The sequence below is a fragment of the Cyprinodon tularosa genome, unplaced genomic scaffold (genome assembly GCF_016077235.1).
Source record: "Cyprinodon tularosa strain WSP-4 unplaced genomic scaffold, ASM1607723v1 ctg69, whole genome shotgun sequence".
Lineage (NCBI taxonomy): Eukaryota > Metazoa > Chordata > Actinopteri > Cyprinodontiformes > Cyprinodontidae > Cyprinodon > Cyprinodon tularosa.
Window position 1 is genome coordinate 813,357 of NW_024039440.1, and position 19,449 is coordinate 832,805.

The following is a 19,449-nucleotide window of genomic DNA, read 5'->3' on the forward strand; positions in this document are numbered from 1 at the left end:
CTACAATTATGTTAATTTTATACCCATTATGGCACAAAACTAAATGTTTGAAACCCACATTATCGTAGTTTTTCCAAACTTAAATGATCATTTCACTTCTTAAGCTCAATCAGGAGCACTTTTTGTGGATTTTTAGTCACTGTATTTTTACCTAAGAATTTAATTTTGGTAATTGCGTGCATTTGCTTTGTTTTAAAGTCTGTTTAAATTTTCATTGAGATCTTTTAGTCTCAAACTTTTTTGTTAGTTTATCCATGCTTGCATCTGGGTGCATCCATTTCCTTTTTTTTGCTTTGCCACTTAAACACCGGAATTACCCCTTTCCGAGACAATAAACGATATTTCTATACATTTTCCATCTTCACCAACTAAAATGATTTAGTGCAATTCCATCACATAAAAAAAGATTAATACATTTAAAAAATAAGGTTGGGATGATACAAAATAGATTAATGCACATTAGTTCCTCACCCTGTTACCACACGTTTAAATAAATGCGTTTAATAGTCTTGTCTCTTCTACCTTTATTCTGTTAGAAGGCTAAACTGTTTCTAAAATACTGACCGAAGTGGCAGTTATAGTTGTAAATCTGAAACCTGAACTCGATATCCATCTCTGGTTTAATGAGCAAACAGAAACATTTATTGCTCCATTTTATTTAGAACATATGTAAATATTGTACAGACATATGTACAGAATTTAAAGGGTAAATAAAATTTAAAAAAATCAGAGGGCACAATTAAAAAAAATTTTTATCAGGTCAACTTTTCACTCTAAACACCTCCCTGGAAACCAGCCCTTAAACCTTCATCCGTCTCAGAGCCTGTGTGGAGAGAAAAAAGAAAAACAAAGCTTCAGTTTGTAGTTTATATAAGATATTCTTTTCAATGAATTGAACAGATAAAACAGAATCCTACAGGGTTTCTGCAAGTTCCAGACATACTTTAATTATTTCTAGGATTTATTTAATGCAAAAGAAACACCCTAGTGAGTATTGAGAATATTCTTGAGGCTAATACAAACAAGATAAATTAACTTTTTGTAATTGCAGTTTTTGTTTTAGAAAATGTGATTTTGGTCCTTTTAAACGTCTTTGATACCAAATTTTGAGAGTTACTGTAAAAAAACAGTCTTAGGTCTAAGCCAATAACAGAAAAACTGTTGAAAACACCTTTTTAAGCCAAAGTCTCATTAGCAACACCTCTATCATTAACAATACCGTTAGGAACTGTTAGTGGGTAGATTTTTATTGCTTAAACCTACACTAAATCCTTTTCAGAGATACTGTTGAAGTTTTGCAAGGAAAGCTTCATGTCAGGATGATGTTCAAATGTTAAAGGAAAATTCCGGTTTTTAACACTTTTAGCCCCTTTTCTGTAGTGTCCAGGATGAAATCGAATGATCGACACCAAAATTTTGACGATTGGTCCTGTCTCTGCTATTTGGCTCATGCAGAATCCCCCCCTGGCTGCTTCAGAATGGCTTTCATAGTGCATGTCCGATAATGTCCTTAAAACAACCTTAAACGTTCTTTTTTTATAATATGCTACTCACCGAGTCATCAACGCCGTTCAAAAACAAGTTTCGTAAAGAAAAAACGTTCCTGTAGTGTTTTATTTAGCATTTTGTAAATCCCATTGAGTTCTGTTGGAATAGTCAATATCCCTCCGCCACCGGAAACGGAAAGGGGGCCTGTTTACGCTTAGTTGTAGTCTTTTCGCAAGGCCCAAGTGTTTCTGCTTCACTCTGTGTACTCCGACGTCGAGGTGCTAACGTCTCTGTTAAACACTTTAAAAAACTCTGAAAATGGAATACGAAAGGTGGATTCTCGAGGAGGACATATTGGACTTTGAGTTTGACAGTACAAACATTGTCGCCAACTAGTGGCCTGGAGTGTGCAACGCTTCAGATTCGAACGGGAAGCGGAAGTTTATAAGCGGTTGTGATGTATCGGAAAAAATAGTTCTGGGATTTACAAAATGCAAAATAAAACAAGACAGGAACGGTTTTTCTTTACGAAACTTTTTTTGGAACGTCATTGAACAGCGCTGACGACCCGGTGAGTAGCATATTTTAAAAAAAGAACATTTAAGGTTGTTTTAAGGACATTATCGGACATGCACTATGGAAGCCATTCTGAAGCAGCCAGGGGGGGATTCTGCATGAGCCAAATAGCAGAGACAGGACCAATTGTCAAAATTTTGGTGTCGATCATTCGATTTCATCCTGGACACTACAGAAAAGGGGCTAAAAGTGTTAAAAACCGGAATTTTCCTTTAAATTTCTATATAAATTAAGTGTAAGGCATATGTAAGACTGAAGTTTATCATCAATTCAAGATTTAAACCTTGTAGAATCCTTGTTAGAGCAACCGAAACAAACGTGCAGACCCTCTTATTCCCCTTTAGGTTGGAACACCATCTGTTACACCTGGATGTGAGAACCACCCATAAGAAAAACTAAAAAATAAAGTTAAACCTTCTTGGACGTCAGACAACTTGGTCTTCTTTTGATTTAACACTTGCTTCTGGAAAAAAAAAAAAGTTTCACGACTAAAATTACTGCAACCTAATAACAATGTTTGACTTTAATGTGGTAAATTGTTTGAGAAAGTGCTGTACAAAATCAAGTCAGAACCTCATTGCAGCAAAACTCAGAGTACAACACAGTTGTGCAGAAATGTTTTTTTTTCTTCCTTTAGAAAGCAGCACCAGTTCAAAATATATGGAAACTCTTATGATGTATGAAACTCTTAAACCTGTTCAACCAGATGGAGATCTTGTTACAGGTTTTGCTGCAGCAAGTAGGACTTTTTCCAGAAATTTGTACAAGTATTGGCTTGATGTGGTTCATCTGTGAGTCTCAAAATGATTCAGCCCCTTCATTATTCATATTATCCACACATTTTGTGTAATAAATCAAGAGGAAGTTTGGATGCATAATATGTATTTAAATAGAATCCTTTACATACACACACACACACCTACATATCTATATATACACAGGCCAGTGACTTTAAATGTTAATAAAGTGGATCATTAGGAGAATAGTCTAAAGTTTAAAGAAGAGAAGCTTCCCTGCAAACCTAAGGAAATTATAAAACAAGATAGATCCTGAATAATCCAAGAGGAGAAACAGCTCACAGGTTAAAACAGCAAAAACGCCACCTGGTGGAAGGAAAACAGTAGAAGCAGTAACATAACATGGAATACAACTACAGACCAACACAGGAAAATAAAGCTTGAATATTCTTTAAAACTTTGTAAATAAGCCAAACAGATTTTGGGATTTGGTTCTAAAAGATGTAGAGAAAAGATCATGTCTCCTGTTGGCTTAGGAAAGAAAAAAAAAGTATGCAACGAAACACTGCACCCTGCAACAGCTTTAGGAGCCATGTTTAAAAGGGTTTGGGAGTTGTTGGTCCCCTCCCATTCAGAAAAAAAGCGAGAAGTGGGTTGCTGTCATGTTACAATAAAGCTTGTGAGCTTTGGCCAGTGATACTTCATCATTACTCTAATGTAGGTCACACCTATATTGAATTATATAAAACTGAGTTTGACACTCGTAGCATTTATAGATCGCTGCTGCTTTTATTCATTTTGTTTGTGTGTGTTTACCTTCCGAGCACTAGCGGTCAGTCCAGGAGACTTTGCAGACCTGCTGGTGGCTTGAGATCCCCTCTGCCCTTTGGCCACAGCCTGTGGTGACTTAAAGGTTCCGGCTTTGGTAGATCGTCCCGTTGTGGCACGAGAATTCACTGCAGGAGAGTTTTCGTCCGCCTTCCGAAGATTTTTCCCCAAAGGCGTTTTTTGGCCTTTTCCTGGGGATTTCCTGGTAGAATTGCGGAGTTTGTTCAGCCCTTTCTTTAAGTAGCTGTTGCTCTTTGGGGTGTTGTCAATGGTGAACATCATAGATTGACGACGTTCCGCCTGGATTTAATTTAAAGAAAACGGTTAGATCTCCCTACAACAATAAGAAATACTTTGGTTTTTCAGTCAAGTAATGAACTGTAGGTGTTACCACACGTGTTGTACTCACAGGACTGAGGACAGGTTGGAGATAAGTGCTGGATGATCCACTGCTCGTGTTCTTGTTCTTCGGAGTGAGTGGACGAGGGAAGCAGCTGGCTCTGACCCTTTTCTGCAAATTTAAATAAAGACCAACATAATAAATGTGAATGAAGGAAGCAATACATTTTATATTCCAGTTTAAATCAGTTCAACTCACTTAAATTTGAGGAGTTAAGATTAAAAGCTTCAAAACATGATCAGATAAACATGTTCTGAGTAATGCATAGACCCTTTAGCCATAGATCAGAAAGATTTTCACATAATCGCTTCTGATCCTTCACATATTTTAAGACTAGCAGGTCTGGAACAATATTAAACTTTGATTGTAAAAACGCTTTCAGTTTGTATTCATCAACCCCAAGTTCTTTTGTCTCTGACTAATAATAAAGAGTGATTTTTCTACTTTTTGGCATCTTGTCTGACTTAGTAGATCTGAAAAACTCGATCATCATGTAATAAAGAAAAGAAACAAGCAAAACAACCTCAGGTGAGGTCTGGTGGACAGACAAGGTGGACGTGGACTGCTTGGAGCTCTTTGGGCCTTTCAGCTGAGAGGAGGAGGATTGTCTTGCAGGCAGCTGCCCTGGCATCAAGGACAGGCGACGCGAACCAGAACCAACGCCTGTCTGCCCCACCATGAGGGAGTGGCGATGGGAGACAAGGGAGTCCTGCAGTTGGCCCGGCATCATGGACGCCCTTCTGATTGTTTCTGAGGGGTCACCAGTCCGGAGCTCTTCATCGGTGAAAATTAGAGCAGTGTTCTGGCCAGTCTAGAAATAAATAAAGGGGAATCATTAGACAACTAATTGCTACAGATCTGATTTACTTTCAAATGTGTTTCCTCCCGACCTCTGACTCTACAGGGTAGCTGCTCTTTAGATGTGGGAGGCAGGCCCTGTTCCTGGCCTGCAGCTCTGCGATCCTCAGCCAATCCTCAGGCCCACCATCAGGCTCATTCTCTGCTCCAACGCAGAGTGCACTGGTAGCTGAAATCTGGCCTATGATGCATCGTAAAGAAAGCCATTTAAAAACATCATCTAATTAAACTATTAAAGAAAGTTTTAAACCAAAGATATCAGCTCACTGTGTGATTGGATAGTGCTCCGTCTGTAGCCTGGAAGACCAATAAGCTGATCACTGGCAGTATTGGTCTTGCTGGTCTGTGTATCCAACATAGGTTGGGTACTGTGAGCACGGGCGAGGTTTGGGTGTGAGTGAGCTGAATGTAAACTGTAAAAGGTCTCATCAGCCTCATCGATTCCTGGTGTTTTCTAGAAATGTAAAAAAATAAATAAGTAAATAAAAACCAGAGCAGAAATATTAGTGTTTAAACTGTGTGGGGTCAAAGATGTTTCTCTACCTTGGACAGGGTGATGTTTATGACCTGCGTGGTTCTGCGCCGTTTGACAGAGGAAGTTGGATTTTTGAAGGTTGAATTCAGCTCACTATCAGAATCATCGCTGGTTCTAAGGACAACAAACAATCAATTTAGCTATCATTTCCTTCCTGCATCCATTTCAGGATGGGAACGAAAACAAGAAGCGTTGAATCAGTAGAGTCACCAAAGCCTCTATAGGCCTCGGAAAAGATCAGGTATCTGGGGTAAGTTCCAGGTACTACGATCTAAACGAACACTGCTTTTAAAAGGAAGAGTTAAATTAAGAGTAGATATGCAATCATGGTATTCTGTACATATCTTTGGGAACAGAAGTTGTCTAAATTATAAAGATGGCTGATGCAATTTAAGACTTTTTTAATGGGTAGCATTAAAAAGACTCCAAGCTCCACCTTTTTACTAACAATTTTAGTATCACAGTAAATGTGACTAAAACAGACTGATTTGGGAAAAAATAAAAGAATATTGTTTGGAATAGACCAAAAACATTTTCTGACCAAAATTGAAAACATTCAACCAACATCAGGGAACTGTACACATTTGTTTTATTACTGAAAATGTCTGGGACCCTTTTTCTAACCTAACAGTAATTTGATCTTTCTCACTTTGTTTCACTTAAAGAATGCTCCTTTTTTTTATTGTGTTTAGAAATCAATAAACATTTCATTATTAAGTTTCATTCCTTAACTGGAAATTTGTTTTCCCCCCCATTCAAGTGTGAGTAGTGTCCTGCATTCTGTAAAAATACCAAAATTCTCCCAGAAACTCATTAGGAATATAAACCTATGCACTAAAATGACTGTTGAAGCATGAAATGTACCTTTTCGTCCTTCTGACGTTAATGGGAGTAAAGTAGAGCGTTTCCAGGGACTCTGTTTGAAGGCCCCGCCGTTTGGCTGCTAGACGCTCAGAGCTTCGAACTAGCGGCGTGCTCGATTCATCAGGTGCAGACAGTTTCCTGTAAAAGGTAAAGATAAACAGCAGAGGCAATCAGGGATCAGCTACGCAAACAGTAGGAGCAGGTGCAGTGTTTGTATATTTCTAACTAAAGTATTTGTCAGTTTTAAAAAAAAATGCACCATCTTTTACAATTACAATAAATTTGAAATTAACTTATCATACGGAATTTCTATTACTACATTATAAGCCTCTCATGACTACAGTTTATTTCTTTTATGTTGTTTTTACATTGAGAGGGGGTTCATTATAAAGCATTGCTGCAATTCTTGAACAGCAGTCTGCTCTAATTATTTGCAATTTCCATAAAATTAAATAAAGTAATTTTTTATCATCATCATCTGAGCTGACTTAGTCACCTTTATTTTCAAAGCTAAGAACCCATAGACCCGTTAAATAAGATATGAAGCCTCTTAAACTGAATGGTATTCTTCCAAGCACAGCTGGTCACTTGTATTGTTGTAAAAGTTGTAACAAATAACAATTTCAGTGCCTTTTTTTTATTTTAGATGCAATTCAAGAACCACATGTGCAGTTAAATGCTAAATGCTGTCTATTGATATCAAATCTATAAATAAAGATTTGATTTTGCAAGTCTAAGAATAAAATAAATTGAAACCATTGCTTTTTTCAGTATAAAGACACTATTCTTGGTTAAATTGTTTTTACAGTATCAACCCCCAACGCCAATCAGTCATAATTCAGACCTTACCTTGTAGTGTTAAGAGAGTCCTCCAGTGAGCTCTGGTCCAGACTGTCAGAGCTCATAGACCTCCTCAGCTGTGCTCTAGTGCTAACACCAGAGTGCTTCCTGGAAACCTCTGGATAAGCAGACTCTGTTGCCAATCCTCCATTACCATGTATCTTATTCTGTGATCTGAGGACTTGATCAGCATAGGCCAGCTAAAGAGGTTGATGATGAGAGTTAGAAAATCAGTAAACTGAACGTGTTAACATTTCTGTATTATACCTAAATCTCCAGTACAAACCTGTGCCTCTAAACTGGACACTTGTGCCTTGAGTTTCTTCTCATTGGTCTGGACTTTCTCCAGGTCAAGTTGGAGTATATTATTTTTGGAAACAACAGCCTTGAATTCCTTGTCTTTAATCTCTAAAGCCTGTTTGAGTTCCATGTTTTCCTCTTCGCTTTTCTGGAGAAGTTGCTTCTTGCTGTTGTAATGGCTCATAGCTTTCTGCATCTGGAAATTTGAGACGATGAAATTGACACATTGGTGAGAAACATCTGAAACCAAACCAAGCTACAACCCAAAAACTCAGATGCATTGACTTTATCATTTTAGTCACTACACCAACCTCAGCCTTGTAGTGTTCAACAGCCTCCTCTTTGGCTGCAAGTCGTTTCTCCAGCTCTTCGTTGATGAGCTCCAATCCTTCAGCCTTGTCTTTCCGCTTCAAAAGTTGATCATTCTCCAGTTTCATATTCTCAAGCTCTTTTTGCATCACAGCCTTCAATTTATGAGAGGTAGCATTCTCTCTCTCCAAGGCCTGATTGGCTTGAAAAAGCCTGTCTTTCTCAAAGCTTATGGCTATAAGCTTATCCTTGAGAACTCTCTGGTCCGCCTCTGCTTGGACCATCTTGAGCGAGAGCATTTCCTTCTCTTGAAAAAGAACCTCCTTTTCCTTCAGGGTGGTCAACTGCATGTCCTGCATGGTGTCTCTTGTTTTAAGGCTTGCAGCTAGAGCCTCTTTTTCCTTGATCAGCTCTTGATGTAACAAATTCAACTTCTCTGCATTTTCAGTCTTCAGCAGCTCCATCTGTTCTTCCTTGGACTGGATCTCACTTCTCATCTTCCGAATTTGTTCATCAGAAGAGCGCAGTTGCTCCTGGAGATGCTCCTTCTGACAATTACTGTCCTGGTCCTGCTTATTTAGCTTCTGGGTCTGCCTCTGAAGTGCTTCTTCTGTGGTTTTCATTTGTTTGGCCATATCATCAAGCTGTTTTTGCAACCCTTTTATTTCACTGTGTAAAATATCTGACTGTGTGGATCCCTCTTCTTTAAGAAGGACAATTTGTACCTCTTTAGCCTTGATCTCCTCCCTCAGTCTTCTTGTTTCTTCTTCAGAGGTCGCCCTCATGCTTTCAAGTGAATCTTTCTGCTGAGATATTTCCACTTCCTTCTGAGCAAGCAGGTTTTCTTTAGCCAATACTTGATCTGTTGCAGACTTTAGAGATTCATTTAGACATTGGACTTGACTCTTCAGAGATTGCATCTCATTATATAAGGCCTCTGACTCCTTGCAGTGATTAGCTTTCAATGCTTGGACTTCATCTTCTTTAGATTTGATGTCTTGCTTCAACTGATTCAGATCCTCCTCAAGAACTGCTCTGTGGTTTCTTAATTCTTCGACCTGCAAAATATTTTCTTGTTCTTTCTTGGTCAAGAGATCTTCTTTGGTTTTAAGCTGGTTCTCAGCAATTTCCAGAGAATTAGAAATGCTTTTTATCTGGTCCTTTAGTGATTCAACCTCTTGCTGCAGGAACTTCGAGTTTGTAGAGGTCTCCGTCTGTATTTGAACCATCTGCTCCTGTTTAGATTGGATTTCTTCTTTTAACTTCTTAACTTCATCTTGAGATGCAACCACCTGCATCTGTATGGCCTCCATTTGCTTATTGCTCTGTTGCTGCTGTTCTGCAAACTGATTTTCCTTGGATTTTAAGGTGTCCTCCGCTGCCTTCAGTGATGATCTAAGAAATTCAGCCTGAGACTTTAAATCATTCATCTCTTGTTGTAAAACAATGACCTGCTCAGAACGTTGATTTTCTAAGAGACCCATTTGTTCATCTTTGGCTTGTATTTCTTCCCTGTGTTTCTGTTTCTCCTCCTCAGAGGTCACCCTCATGTTTTCTAGCAAATCTTTTTGCTGAGATATTTCCACTTCCTTCTGAGCCAGCAGGTTTTCTTTAGCCAATACTTGATCTGTTGCAGACTTTAGAGATTCGCTCAGACATTGGACTTGACTCTTCAGAGTTTGCATCTCATCAGACAGGGTCTCAGACTCCTTGCAGTGATCAGTTTTCAATGTTTGGACTTCATCCTCTTTAGATCTTATGTCCTGCTCGAGTTGACTAACCTGGCACTCAAGAACTGCTCTGTGTTTTCTTAACTCTTCAATTTGCAAAGCATTTTCCTGTTCTTGTTTTGCCAAGAGATCTTCTTTGGTTTTTACTTGGTTCTCAGCAATCTCCAAAGAATGAGTGATGCTTTTTATCTGCCCATTTAGAGATTCAATCTCCTGCTGCCATAACACTGATTTTGTAGACGTCTCAGCCTTCAGCTGAACAATCTGCTCCTCTTTAGCATCAATCTCTGCTTTTAGCTTCTTAATCTCATCTAGAGATGCAACCATCTGAATCTGGATGTCCTCCATATTCTGAGTGCTCTGTTGTTGCTTCTCCATTAACTCATTTTCTTTGAACCGTAACTTCTCCTCAGCCTCCCTCAGAGAAGAGCCAAGACATTCAACCTGGGATTTTAAGTCATTCATCTCATCATTATTGCTATTAAGCATTTCCTCTTTAGCCTTTATCTCCTCCCTCAGTCTTCTTGCTTCTTCTTCAGAGGTTGTCCTCATGCTTTCTAGCGAATCTTTTTGCTGAGATATTTCTATTTCCTTCTGAGCCAGCAGGTTTTCTTTAGCCAATACTTGATCTGTTGCAGACTTTAGGGATTCACTCAGGCATTGGACTTGACTCTTAAGAGTTTGCATCTCATCAGACAGGGCCTCTGACTCCTTGCAGTGATCAGTTTTCAATGTCTGAACTTCATCCTCTTTAGATTTGATGTCCTGCTCGAGTTGACTAACCTGGCACTCAAGAACCTCTCTGTGTTTTCTTAATTCTTCAATTTGCAAAGCCTTTTCCTGTTCTTGTTTGGCCAAGAGCTCCTCTTTGGTTTTAACTTGGTTCTCAGCCATCTCCAAAGATTGACTGATGCTTTTTATCTGGTCATTAAGAGATTCAATCTCCTGCTGCCATAACTCTGATTTTGAAGATGATTCAGCCTTTAGCTGAACAATCTGCTCCTCTTTAGCATCAATCTCTGCTTTTAGCTTCTTAATCTCATCTAGAGATGCAACCATCTGAATCTGAATGGCCTCCATATTCTGAGTGCTCTGTTGTTGCTTCTCCATTAACTCGTTTTGTTTGAACCGTAACTTCTCCTCAGCCTCCCTCAGAGAAGAGCCAAGACGTTCAACCTGGGATTTTAAGTCATTCATCTCATCATTATTCTTACTAAGCATTTCCTCTTTAACCTTTATCTCCTCCCTCAGTCTTCTTGCTTCTTCTTCAGAGGTTGCCCTCATGCTTTCTAGCGAATCTTTTTGCTGAGATATTTCTACTTCCTTCTGAGCCAGCAGGTTTTCTTTAGCCAATACTTGATCTGTTGCAGACTTTAGGGATTCGCTCAGACATTGGACTTGACTCTTCAGAGTTTGCATCTCATCAGACAGGGCCTCTGACTCCTTGCAGTGATCAGTTTTCAATGCCTGGACTTCATCCTCTTTAGATTTGATGTCCTGCTCGAGTTGACTAACCTGGCACTCAAGAACCTCTCTGTGTTTTCTTAATTCTTCAATTTGCAAAGCCTTTTCCTGTTCTTGTTTAGCCAAGAGATCTTCTTTAGTTTTTACTTGGTTCTCAGCAATCTCCAAAGAATGAGTGATGCTTTTTATCTGCCCAATGAGAGATTCAATCTCCTGCTGCCATAACTCTGATTTTGTGGATGTCTCAGTCTTTAGCTGAACCATCTGCTCCTCTTTAGTGTTAAGCTCTGCTTGTAACTCCTTTACCTTATCTTGTGATGCGACCATCTGCATCTGAATGGCCTCCATGTGCCGGGTGCTTTGTTGCTGTTGTTCTTCAAACTGATTTTCCTTCAGTTTTAAGGTGTCTTCTGATGCCGAAAGCGATGATCTAAGACACTCAACCTGAGATTTCAGTTCTTTTATCTCTTGGTGCAAACTGTCCGCTTGTTCTGAATTCTTATCTTCCAGTAACTGGATCTGATCTTCCTTAGCCTGGATTGACTGCTTCAAGCCCTTTACCTCCTCTACTGAAGCAAACAGTTGTTCTTGCAAAACTTCTTTTTGAGAACAGCTTTCTTGCTGGAGCTTTGTCAGCTCATCCTGCTGGGTCAGAACCTGTTGCTCAGCTTTTCTCAGTGCATCATTAAGACTTTCTATTTCAGCTTTTAGCAGGTTGATCTCATTCTGAAGAGATTCTGAATGTTGTGTGCTGTCAGTCTTGACTTTTATCAGCAGCTCAGTTTTCTCCAAAATCTCTACTTTCAGCCTCTGCACCTCCTCCTGGCAGCCTACAATCTGCTGCTGAAGTACAATCCTTTCTTCAGTGTTCTCTTGCTGAGTTTTAGCCAGTAGGTCCTTCTTAAGTTGAATTTCCTGCTCAGCCTGCTTCAGAGATGTGCTAAGGTCCTGTGTACAAACTGTTAAGGTTTGAATTTTATGATGAAGACTTTCCTCTTCATTTAATTTCTCCTTTAGTAACTTATCAAGTGCATCTTGTTTTAACTGAATTTCATCTCTTCTTGATTTACTCTCCTCTGCAAGTGAGTGAACTTCATTGTTTAGGCTGCAAATTTGTTGGTCTTTATTAGCCAGCAGAGTGGTAGCAGCCACTAGTTTCGTCTCAAGGTCCTTTACTTTCACATCTGTCTGATGTAAAAGATTTTCGTTTTCTTTCTTTTTCTCCTTTAGTGTTAGAATTTCCTGCTCACAAGCAGTGATGTGTTGTTGTAGTTTGGCAACCTGTTCAGTTTTCTGGTGCTCAGCATCTTCCTGCTGAAGTTTAAGATCATTGATTTCCTTTTCAAGAACCAGCCTCTGTTCATCCAGATCTCTACGCAGTTTATCCATAATTTCATCTTTGGCTCGAATAATTTGTTCCATTTGGGTTTTCTGCTGTTGAAGTAGTTCTTTGTAGTGGGTTAATTCTTCCTCACATTTGTTCAACTTTTGAGTTAAGCTTTGTATCTGCTCTTCCGCTTGTTTTAGGGAGCACAGTGTGCTCTCAAGCTCATTCTTCAGACTGTTAATTTCAGTCTCCAACTTATCTGTCTGGAGATTTAAGAAGAGACATCTTATTAACATTTTTATCATGAGACCAAACTTTCAGAAATCAAACTCTCTATAGCCATATGATGATCTGATTAAAAGGTAAAGGATAGCATTTTTCCAAGGTCTGTCTAAACTTTTCACGTCTCTGCATTTTCATTATTTTAAAAATAAACATTCATTATAAATCTATGAATCAGTGAATAATCTTAAAATCTGACAGCTGGAAAAAAACCCCAGAAAGGATGCATACATTGGCACAAAAAAGTTGGGAATGAGAAAGAAAAAAAAGAAAAGCACAGGAGGAAAGAACAAAGAAAATGAGGGAGGATGAAAGTAAAGAGGACACTGAAAAAACAGGGAGGAAAAACAAAGATGGGGAAGAGGAAGTATGTAGGGACACATTGATCAATAAAGAGGAAAAAGTAAAGATGGACAAAAGGTAGAATTGATTGAAAGAAAGACATTTGGATCTGGAAAATGAAAAAGAAACCCCGCTTACCTCAATTATTGGACCCATATTTTCTCCAACTTCTTCTTTTTTCGCTCTACTTAGTTCTTCCTCTAAACAGGAAATTTTTCCTTGAAGGATCTGAATTTGTTCTGACAGGAATTCCTGAAGAAAGAGGAACCAGAATTAAAAATATGAACCTTAAAACTACACCAGTTCTGGACAAACAACGACGAGAAACGACACGTCACCTTTTGTGTGGTGGCTTGGTTGAGTTCTGATTGCAGGTGGCTTGTTTTGTTTCTCCAGTCCTCCTCAGCATATGCTTGAGCCTGAGTCAGTCTAGCATTTTCAGCCTCAAAGATGGCCAGCTTGGAACAAACCGCTCTCATCTAATAATATTTAAATAACGCATTTAAAATAAGGTGTGCAACAAAAAACCCAATTTGATCTTCAAATGTCAAAAAAGCTAAATAAGAAACCAAACTAAGTTTACTGATTGTTACTAACTATGCAACCATATTTACGATTAAACCAACCTGCAAGTAACGTATATCGTGTTAATGAGAAGAAATTAGAGCCTTCTCAAAATATTACCTGAAAGGAGAGTTCCCCATTTTCTCCTGTAAGTTCGTCCACCTTGCGCTCCATATGACCAGAGGTACTCTTCAAGTCCTTGTTCTGCTTTAGCAGCTCATTAAAGCTCATTTGCAGACTACAAAAAACAAATCACAAATTGTTTTTTTCCCCTTTACCTTTACACTATTTACAGAAGTTTTTTTCCCCTCTTGGATGTTTTATTTAACATAGTAAGACATGTGATCCCTTTTGAATACTTACGAGTCCTTTTTGGCCTCAATCTCACTCAGTCGTTCTGCGATAGTCTGCTCCTGATTGGCTTGCTCTTCTTTTAGCTTATCTAGATGGTACTGCAACTGATTGTTGTGGGATTCTGAGAAAAAATGAATGAATTAATGTGCAGAGTAAAGGTGGTCAAAGTTGCTGAAAACATTGTGCAATAAACTATTTGTGCTACCTTTCTGGGCAAGGAGTTCCAGCGTGGTGGTGAGCTCTTTCTCCAAATTATCTCTGTATTCTCTCTCCTTCATTATCGCTCTTTGCATTTTCCTCAGCTGAAATTTGGGTGTATTCATAACATCAGCCAAAGGAGAACTCCTGTAGAAATCAAATTAAGAGTGGTGAAGAATGAGATGTGAATGAGAAAAAGTTAAAAATAGTTTTTTTTATGATGTAGAAGGCTTGACAAAACAGCCTCAATGTGGATTTTATTAAAATTCACATCAGTACCTGACAGATGAGGAAGCCACTTGTTCCAAGTCAACAAAATCAACTTTTCTTGTGCGCATAAAAACTGGAGAGTCATCGCCAGACAGAGAGGACATGCTGGACATGTTACAGGTAGAATTCGAGGTGGTTACCGTCTGGTCCAAGCATTCTCGGGCAACTTTGAGACCTGAAACCATTCAGTTGACATCTTAATCCACACCAAGACTGAAGTATTTGTTGTTGCTTTTCACAATATTTTGTCTTAAGAGAATATTTTCTCCTCTTACAGTATTTATTGGTAAAAGGTGTCGACTTACATCTCCTGGCCAAGAATGCATCAAGTTTTGTGCTCAAATAAACACAACCCTCACTCTCCATCACATAATAGGTCACACTGGCAAGCCCCTCCTAAAAGACAGATAACGTACACACAATGACCTGAAAGTTCACCAATAAATCCATGTATTTTAGATTGAAATAGAACCACTCTAGTCAAATATTCCTAAAAACTCCAAAACATATTTTGTATAATATACACAAAGATGCTTTATGCTTACCTCTATGTCACAATCCAATGCTGTTAGCGTGCAGCGCTCATTCATCATGTCATGATAGACAAGCAAAACAAGCACCTGGGGGAGTGTGAGAAAATCTAATCAGAATGAGTTTTGATTTGTGATTGTATCATTTATATCATCACATTTGAGCTTACCTTAGAAATTTCCACTATCAGGTTGTTTCCCGCGCGAATGTTGTCCCAGGATATAGGACTGCCTTTTTCCGGGTTGAACCTGCATTCCCCTAATGAACAAAAATACACAAATTTAGTCATATGAAGAAAAAAAAAAAACCAAGCCCAGTTTATTCAGAAGGAAATGACTGTTCCTGTATACGTTTACAATATTTACTCAAATACAGAAAAGCTAATTTCTTTCCCTCAAAAAACAGCATAGTAATTCTATAAAAACACAAGAGGAGCTTGAGTTGTGTCCAAAGGAATTACTAAGAATCAAGTTCAGTTCGGTCCCAAAAACTACGTATATAAGCCTTCCAAACAGTGGAGAGAGAGGGTTTGGGGGGAATGTGTTTTCCTAGTGGTATAATTTGGTAAGAGGCTTCCTAAAGAGCCTAATCACCGGAAGTGGAGTGATACGGCGACATAATGAAATGGGCGCCACTCTCACGGGATAAAATTCAGTGTCTATCTTCAGGGCTGTAAGAAAACATTTAATTTCTCAACTATTAATACTTCTTATTGTCAAAGGCAATATTTGGTCATTTATACCCATAGATGACTTTGGAAGATCAGTGGTTGGGACTGAGAACCAAGATTGGGTCCACTGCACTAAAGCCCCTGTCACACCTTGACGATTTAGACCAGCGTATGCCTGACGTATGAAAAATCTGGTAGAGAAGCTGGCATACGTTGGATAAGTTTTGTATAGGTTATAAGCACACTGAAGTATGCTGAAACACGCTGGCACACGTCAAAGTACGGCAAGTACATTAAGAAATTTTCAGCATACTCAAAATTTCCCAACATAATCCAGTGTGTGCCATACATGGGGCATAGGTTATAGGTAAACTATATAATCGTTGACATACGTTAAGTGCAAGTTACTCATAAGTCATGGTGTCCAGCTTATCCAAAACCTATGAGTAACGTGTGCATAACCTATCCCCAACGCATTTCAAGGTACCGGTATTTGACGTGTTCAAGGCGTCCGCTGAGCACGTTTCTAACTTACAGCTACTGTTTAATGGCATATTGGCAGCGCTTTGGTATAAAAGGGGGTTCACATGAGGAAACCATCAGTTCTCCTCCAGACTTCATCCCCATCATAGGGTGAGCATGAAGAGGCAGCTAGATGAATACCGCAATTAAAGACATCTTTTTATGCAGACAGGACTGATGGGAGAAGCTTTAAATTATGCCATTTATGGCATTACGCTGGTGTGCATTATGCATAAGTTAGGCAGTCTTTAGACATAAGTTCCAGACTTGTTATAAATACACTATGTATATGGTTAAAATTGAAAAAATACATAGTAAGTTCAGCATATGCCAGCGTTTTAGGAGATTCTGGGACATCGGCCATATGCTGGCTAAATTGGAATGGTGTGACAAGGCCCTATTCTGGTAGGCAGGGATCTCAAAATTTTAAGTCGTTAAGGCATACTCTGTCTTTAATGTGCGTCTAAATGCTTTAAATGAAATTATTAGATAATAGGCAGGACTCTAGAGAACTTTATAAGATGCTGAGTAAGTCATACAATCACTTGATACTGGGGAATTGAGAAGGCTTACCTTCTAAGAAGTCTCTAATGAGAGGCAACCGATCCTCAGAGTTGATGGAACTGGGAATTGGTTTCTTTTTCCTGTTGGGACAAAAAAACGAAATGCTTAAAAAAAAAAAATCCATTCCAGGAAACTGATCCTTTGCCACTTCTCCAAGTCACTTGACATGTGACTTAATATACCCATATGTGCAGAGAGATGTCAAGTAACAAAGTACAAATACTTCGCAACTGTACTTAAGTACACTTTTCAGGTATCTATACTTTACTCCATTACCGGTGCTTATTTTTCTTCCTACTTCTGACTTCCACTCATTACATTTTCACAAAAGTATCTGTACTTTCTATTACTTACATTTTTAAAACAAACATTACTTGTTACTCTTGGCTTCGATTTAATATTTATAAATATTTATTTCACGTCATGTGCACGATCCAATGCAGGTCATTGGCGCCATCCAGATCTAGTGAAAACTAGTGTAATTGGATGAGTCATATAACGCAAACACTGATTGGTTAGCTAAAGGGAATCATCAGAAGCAAGCAGGTGTTCTTCAAACTTCAAACATGAATTGTCTATGCCTTGCTACAATGTCGGATTCAGAAAAATATGTCGAAATGTCTGAAAGGTTGGACAGCTTTCAATTCATATAGTGGCATCTGTTTTTTGCCATTTTTTTTAAAGGTTACTTTATACTTTTATACTCCAAGTAGTTTTTGGAGCACATACTTTTTCACTTTTACTTGAGTAAAGAGGTCAAGTTGACACTTCAACTTTTACCAGTGTTTTTGCAGTATCTATACTTCTACTTAAGTAACAAACATGTGTACTTTTGACACCACTGCATATGTGTAGTAAAAACAAGTACTAGTCCAACATAAGACAGTATTGTACACTTTTAATGATCCATCTTAATAAGAACACTGAAACTAGATAAGCTTTAATTTTGTTGTACTTGATGTACCAATGGGGAATATTCTATAAAAAGCTATCCAGTTCTTTTAAAATAATATGCTTTAAGTGCAGTCAGACCTAAGGAATAATTTAAATAATTACATTTAAATAATTAAAAAAAAATTTGTAAATAAGATTTACACTCCGAATCAGAATGGAAAAAAACTAGAGATGGCAGAGTTTTGCTGTTTTAGTTAATCTTCTTTAGAAAATATCTTTTTAAAATGGAAACAACACAGCTTTTTCTCCTTTAACCTAAAAATTAAACCAAATACTGCAAAATATCATCTACAAATACACATTGTGTTTGGCTTCACAGCTTCCATGTCTTTGTTCGATCATTGCCCTTAAAATACCTAAATATCCAGATCTGGAAAGATATCAAGTCTACACTTTAATAGTCTCTGTTAGATGTTAATCTTTAAAGACATCTAATCAAGGAAACGTGACAGAGTGGTTTTACCCTGACAGGGTTGTTTACAGGGCATGGTAATCCTCTTTAGACAAACAAACCCATATTTCAACGGTCTCACTTACAGCAGATTAATCAGTTTTAGCAGGACAGCCCCATCCTGTAAATCTTTAATCTGGATCTCCCTGTCCCACAGCTTGATATTATTGACCTGTAAAACAACATATAGAAATAGGAAAAGTCAAAAGGTATTCTATGAAACTGTTAGAGTTATTTTATCTCAATGGATCTCTGTATATTAATGTATTTTTACATAAACTTACCCAGCTGAGAAGAGCTTGGACAACCGGGTGTAACATCTTGGCTGCCCCCAAAAGGGATTTCAAACTAAGATAAAAAAAAAAAAATATTACAACAAAAATAAAAAAAATAGGCAAACATATCTGTTCACATTTAGCGTACAATCCAATTAGTTAAAAATTATGTTATGAAAGTTGACATTAACGCCACTTTTTTGCTGCATTGAGTTATTTTTGAGGTGCGGCGCTGCTGAAACATTAACGCTACGCTAATGTCCCCTAACTGCATTTTTAACGCCCGCTTACTAACGTTCAAACCAGAATAAATAGCTTCCCTAAATAGGGATTTACCTGAAATGTCGAAAATTATTCCCTTTTGGACGTTGTCTTCTTCTGTTCAACCAACTTCTTGTTCAACGGGTCAACCTCATCTGAACAAACGCAACAAAATTTTAAACTATCCGTGGAAGATCGAATCAGCCAATCGGGGTCCTCAATTTAACGCACGTTGGAATAGACGAAGGCGATTGGATTAAAAGCCGGAAAATGTAAGGACGTAAATATGGCGACGTCCTGGTCCTGTTTCGAATACACCGCCTAGGCTTTGTGGGCCGTTGTAGGTACCAGATTGACTCGGGCTGCCAGATTGACTCGGGGGCCTGCGCCTTTTGATGACGTCACAATACATAATTGTTTTAACGTTTGCACAATTGCGCAAAACATTTTGATTGGTCTGGACAGCTTACTAAAGTAATTATAGCGGGGTGTAGGTTTTATTCGAAAGCGGGATTGCTGTTTATAAACGGACAATTTTACGAAGACATTCTCCATGGTCCCTGCGCCTTCTGATGACGTCACCGAATTCGCCATGGGCCTTGCGCCTCCCGATGACGTGACATTATGGCAATGCCACTCAAACAAACTACATTGAGCCCGCGGTCTGCATTTGTAACGAGAATAAATTCAGGAGAATGAAGCTAAAGGGATACAAAAAATAAACTTGTAATATTACAAAACCAAAAATACTACGAATACAAAGTATATTCAGAGATTAAAGTCCCTCTGATACTGTTTAAGTGACTGAGAAACTGCAGATTTGCCACATTTAAGATGGCGGACGCTCTGACGCATCTCAAAAGGCGCAGGCCCCCGAGTCAATCTGGCAGCCCGAGTCAATCTGGTACCTACACCGTTAAAAAAATTACGTTAGACCAGCAGCCATATCGTGAGT

The 19,449-nt window shown here is 38.5% G+C and overlaps 1 protein-coding gene across 2 annotated transcripts; it reads right to left on the reverse strand.

Moving 5' to 3' along the window:
• Positions 1-639: 639 nt before the first annotated feature.
• On the reverse strand, positions 640-18,663 carry numa1 (nuclear mitotic apparatus protein 1). 2 transcript variants are annotated; one of them, XM_038267901.1, is made up of 24 exons: positions 18,570-18,663; positions 18,243-18,306; positions 18,045-18,130; positions 16,563-16,633; positions 14,967-15,055; positions 14,812-14,886; positions 14,572-14,662; positions 14,276-14,441; positions 14,004-14,143; positions 13,808-13,919; positions 13,565-13,682; positions 13,219-13,359; positions 13,019-13,132; positions 7,738-12,519; positions 7,413-7,622; positions 7,136-7,326; positions 6,287-6,424; positions 5,431-5,536; positions 5,155-5,341; positions 4,920-5,068; positions 4,553-4,840; positions 4,039-4,140; positions 3,618-3,929; positions 640-823 (listed from the first exon to the last, which is right to left on the reverse strand). In XM_038267901.1, the coding sequence occupies exons 2-24, from the start codon at positions 18,276-18,278 to the stop codon at positions 800-802; spliced, it is 7,728 nt and encodes a 2,575-aa protein (XP_038123829.1). In that variant the 5' UTR covers positions 18,279-18,306; positions 18,570-18,663; the 3' UTR covers positions 640-799. The 2 variants fall into 2 exon arrangements, with proteins under 2 accessions (XP_038123829.1, XP_038123828.1); XM_038267900.1 differs by lacking the exon at positions 640-823 and adding an exon at positions 2,272-2,527.
• Between the last annotated feature and the right edge of the window lie 786 nt (positions 18,664-19,449).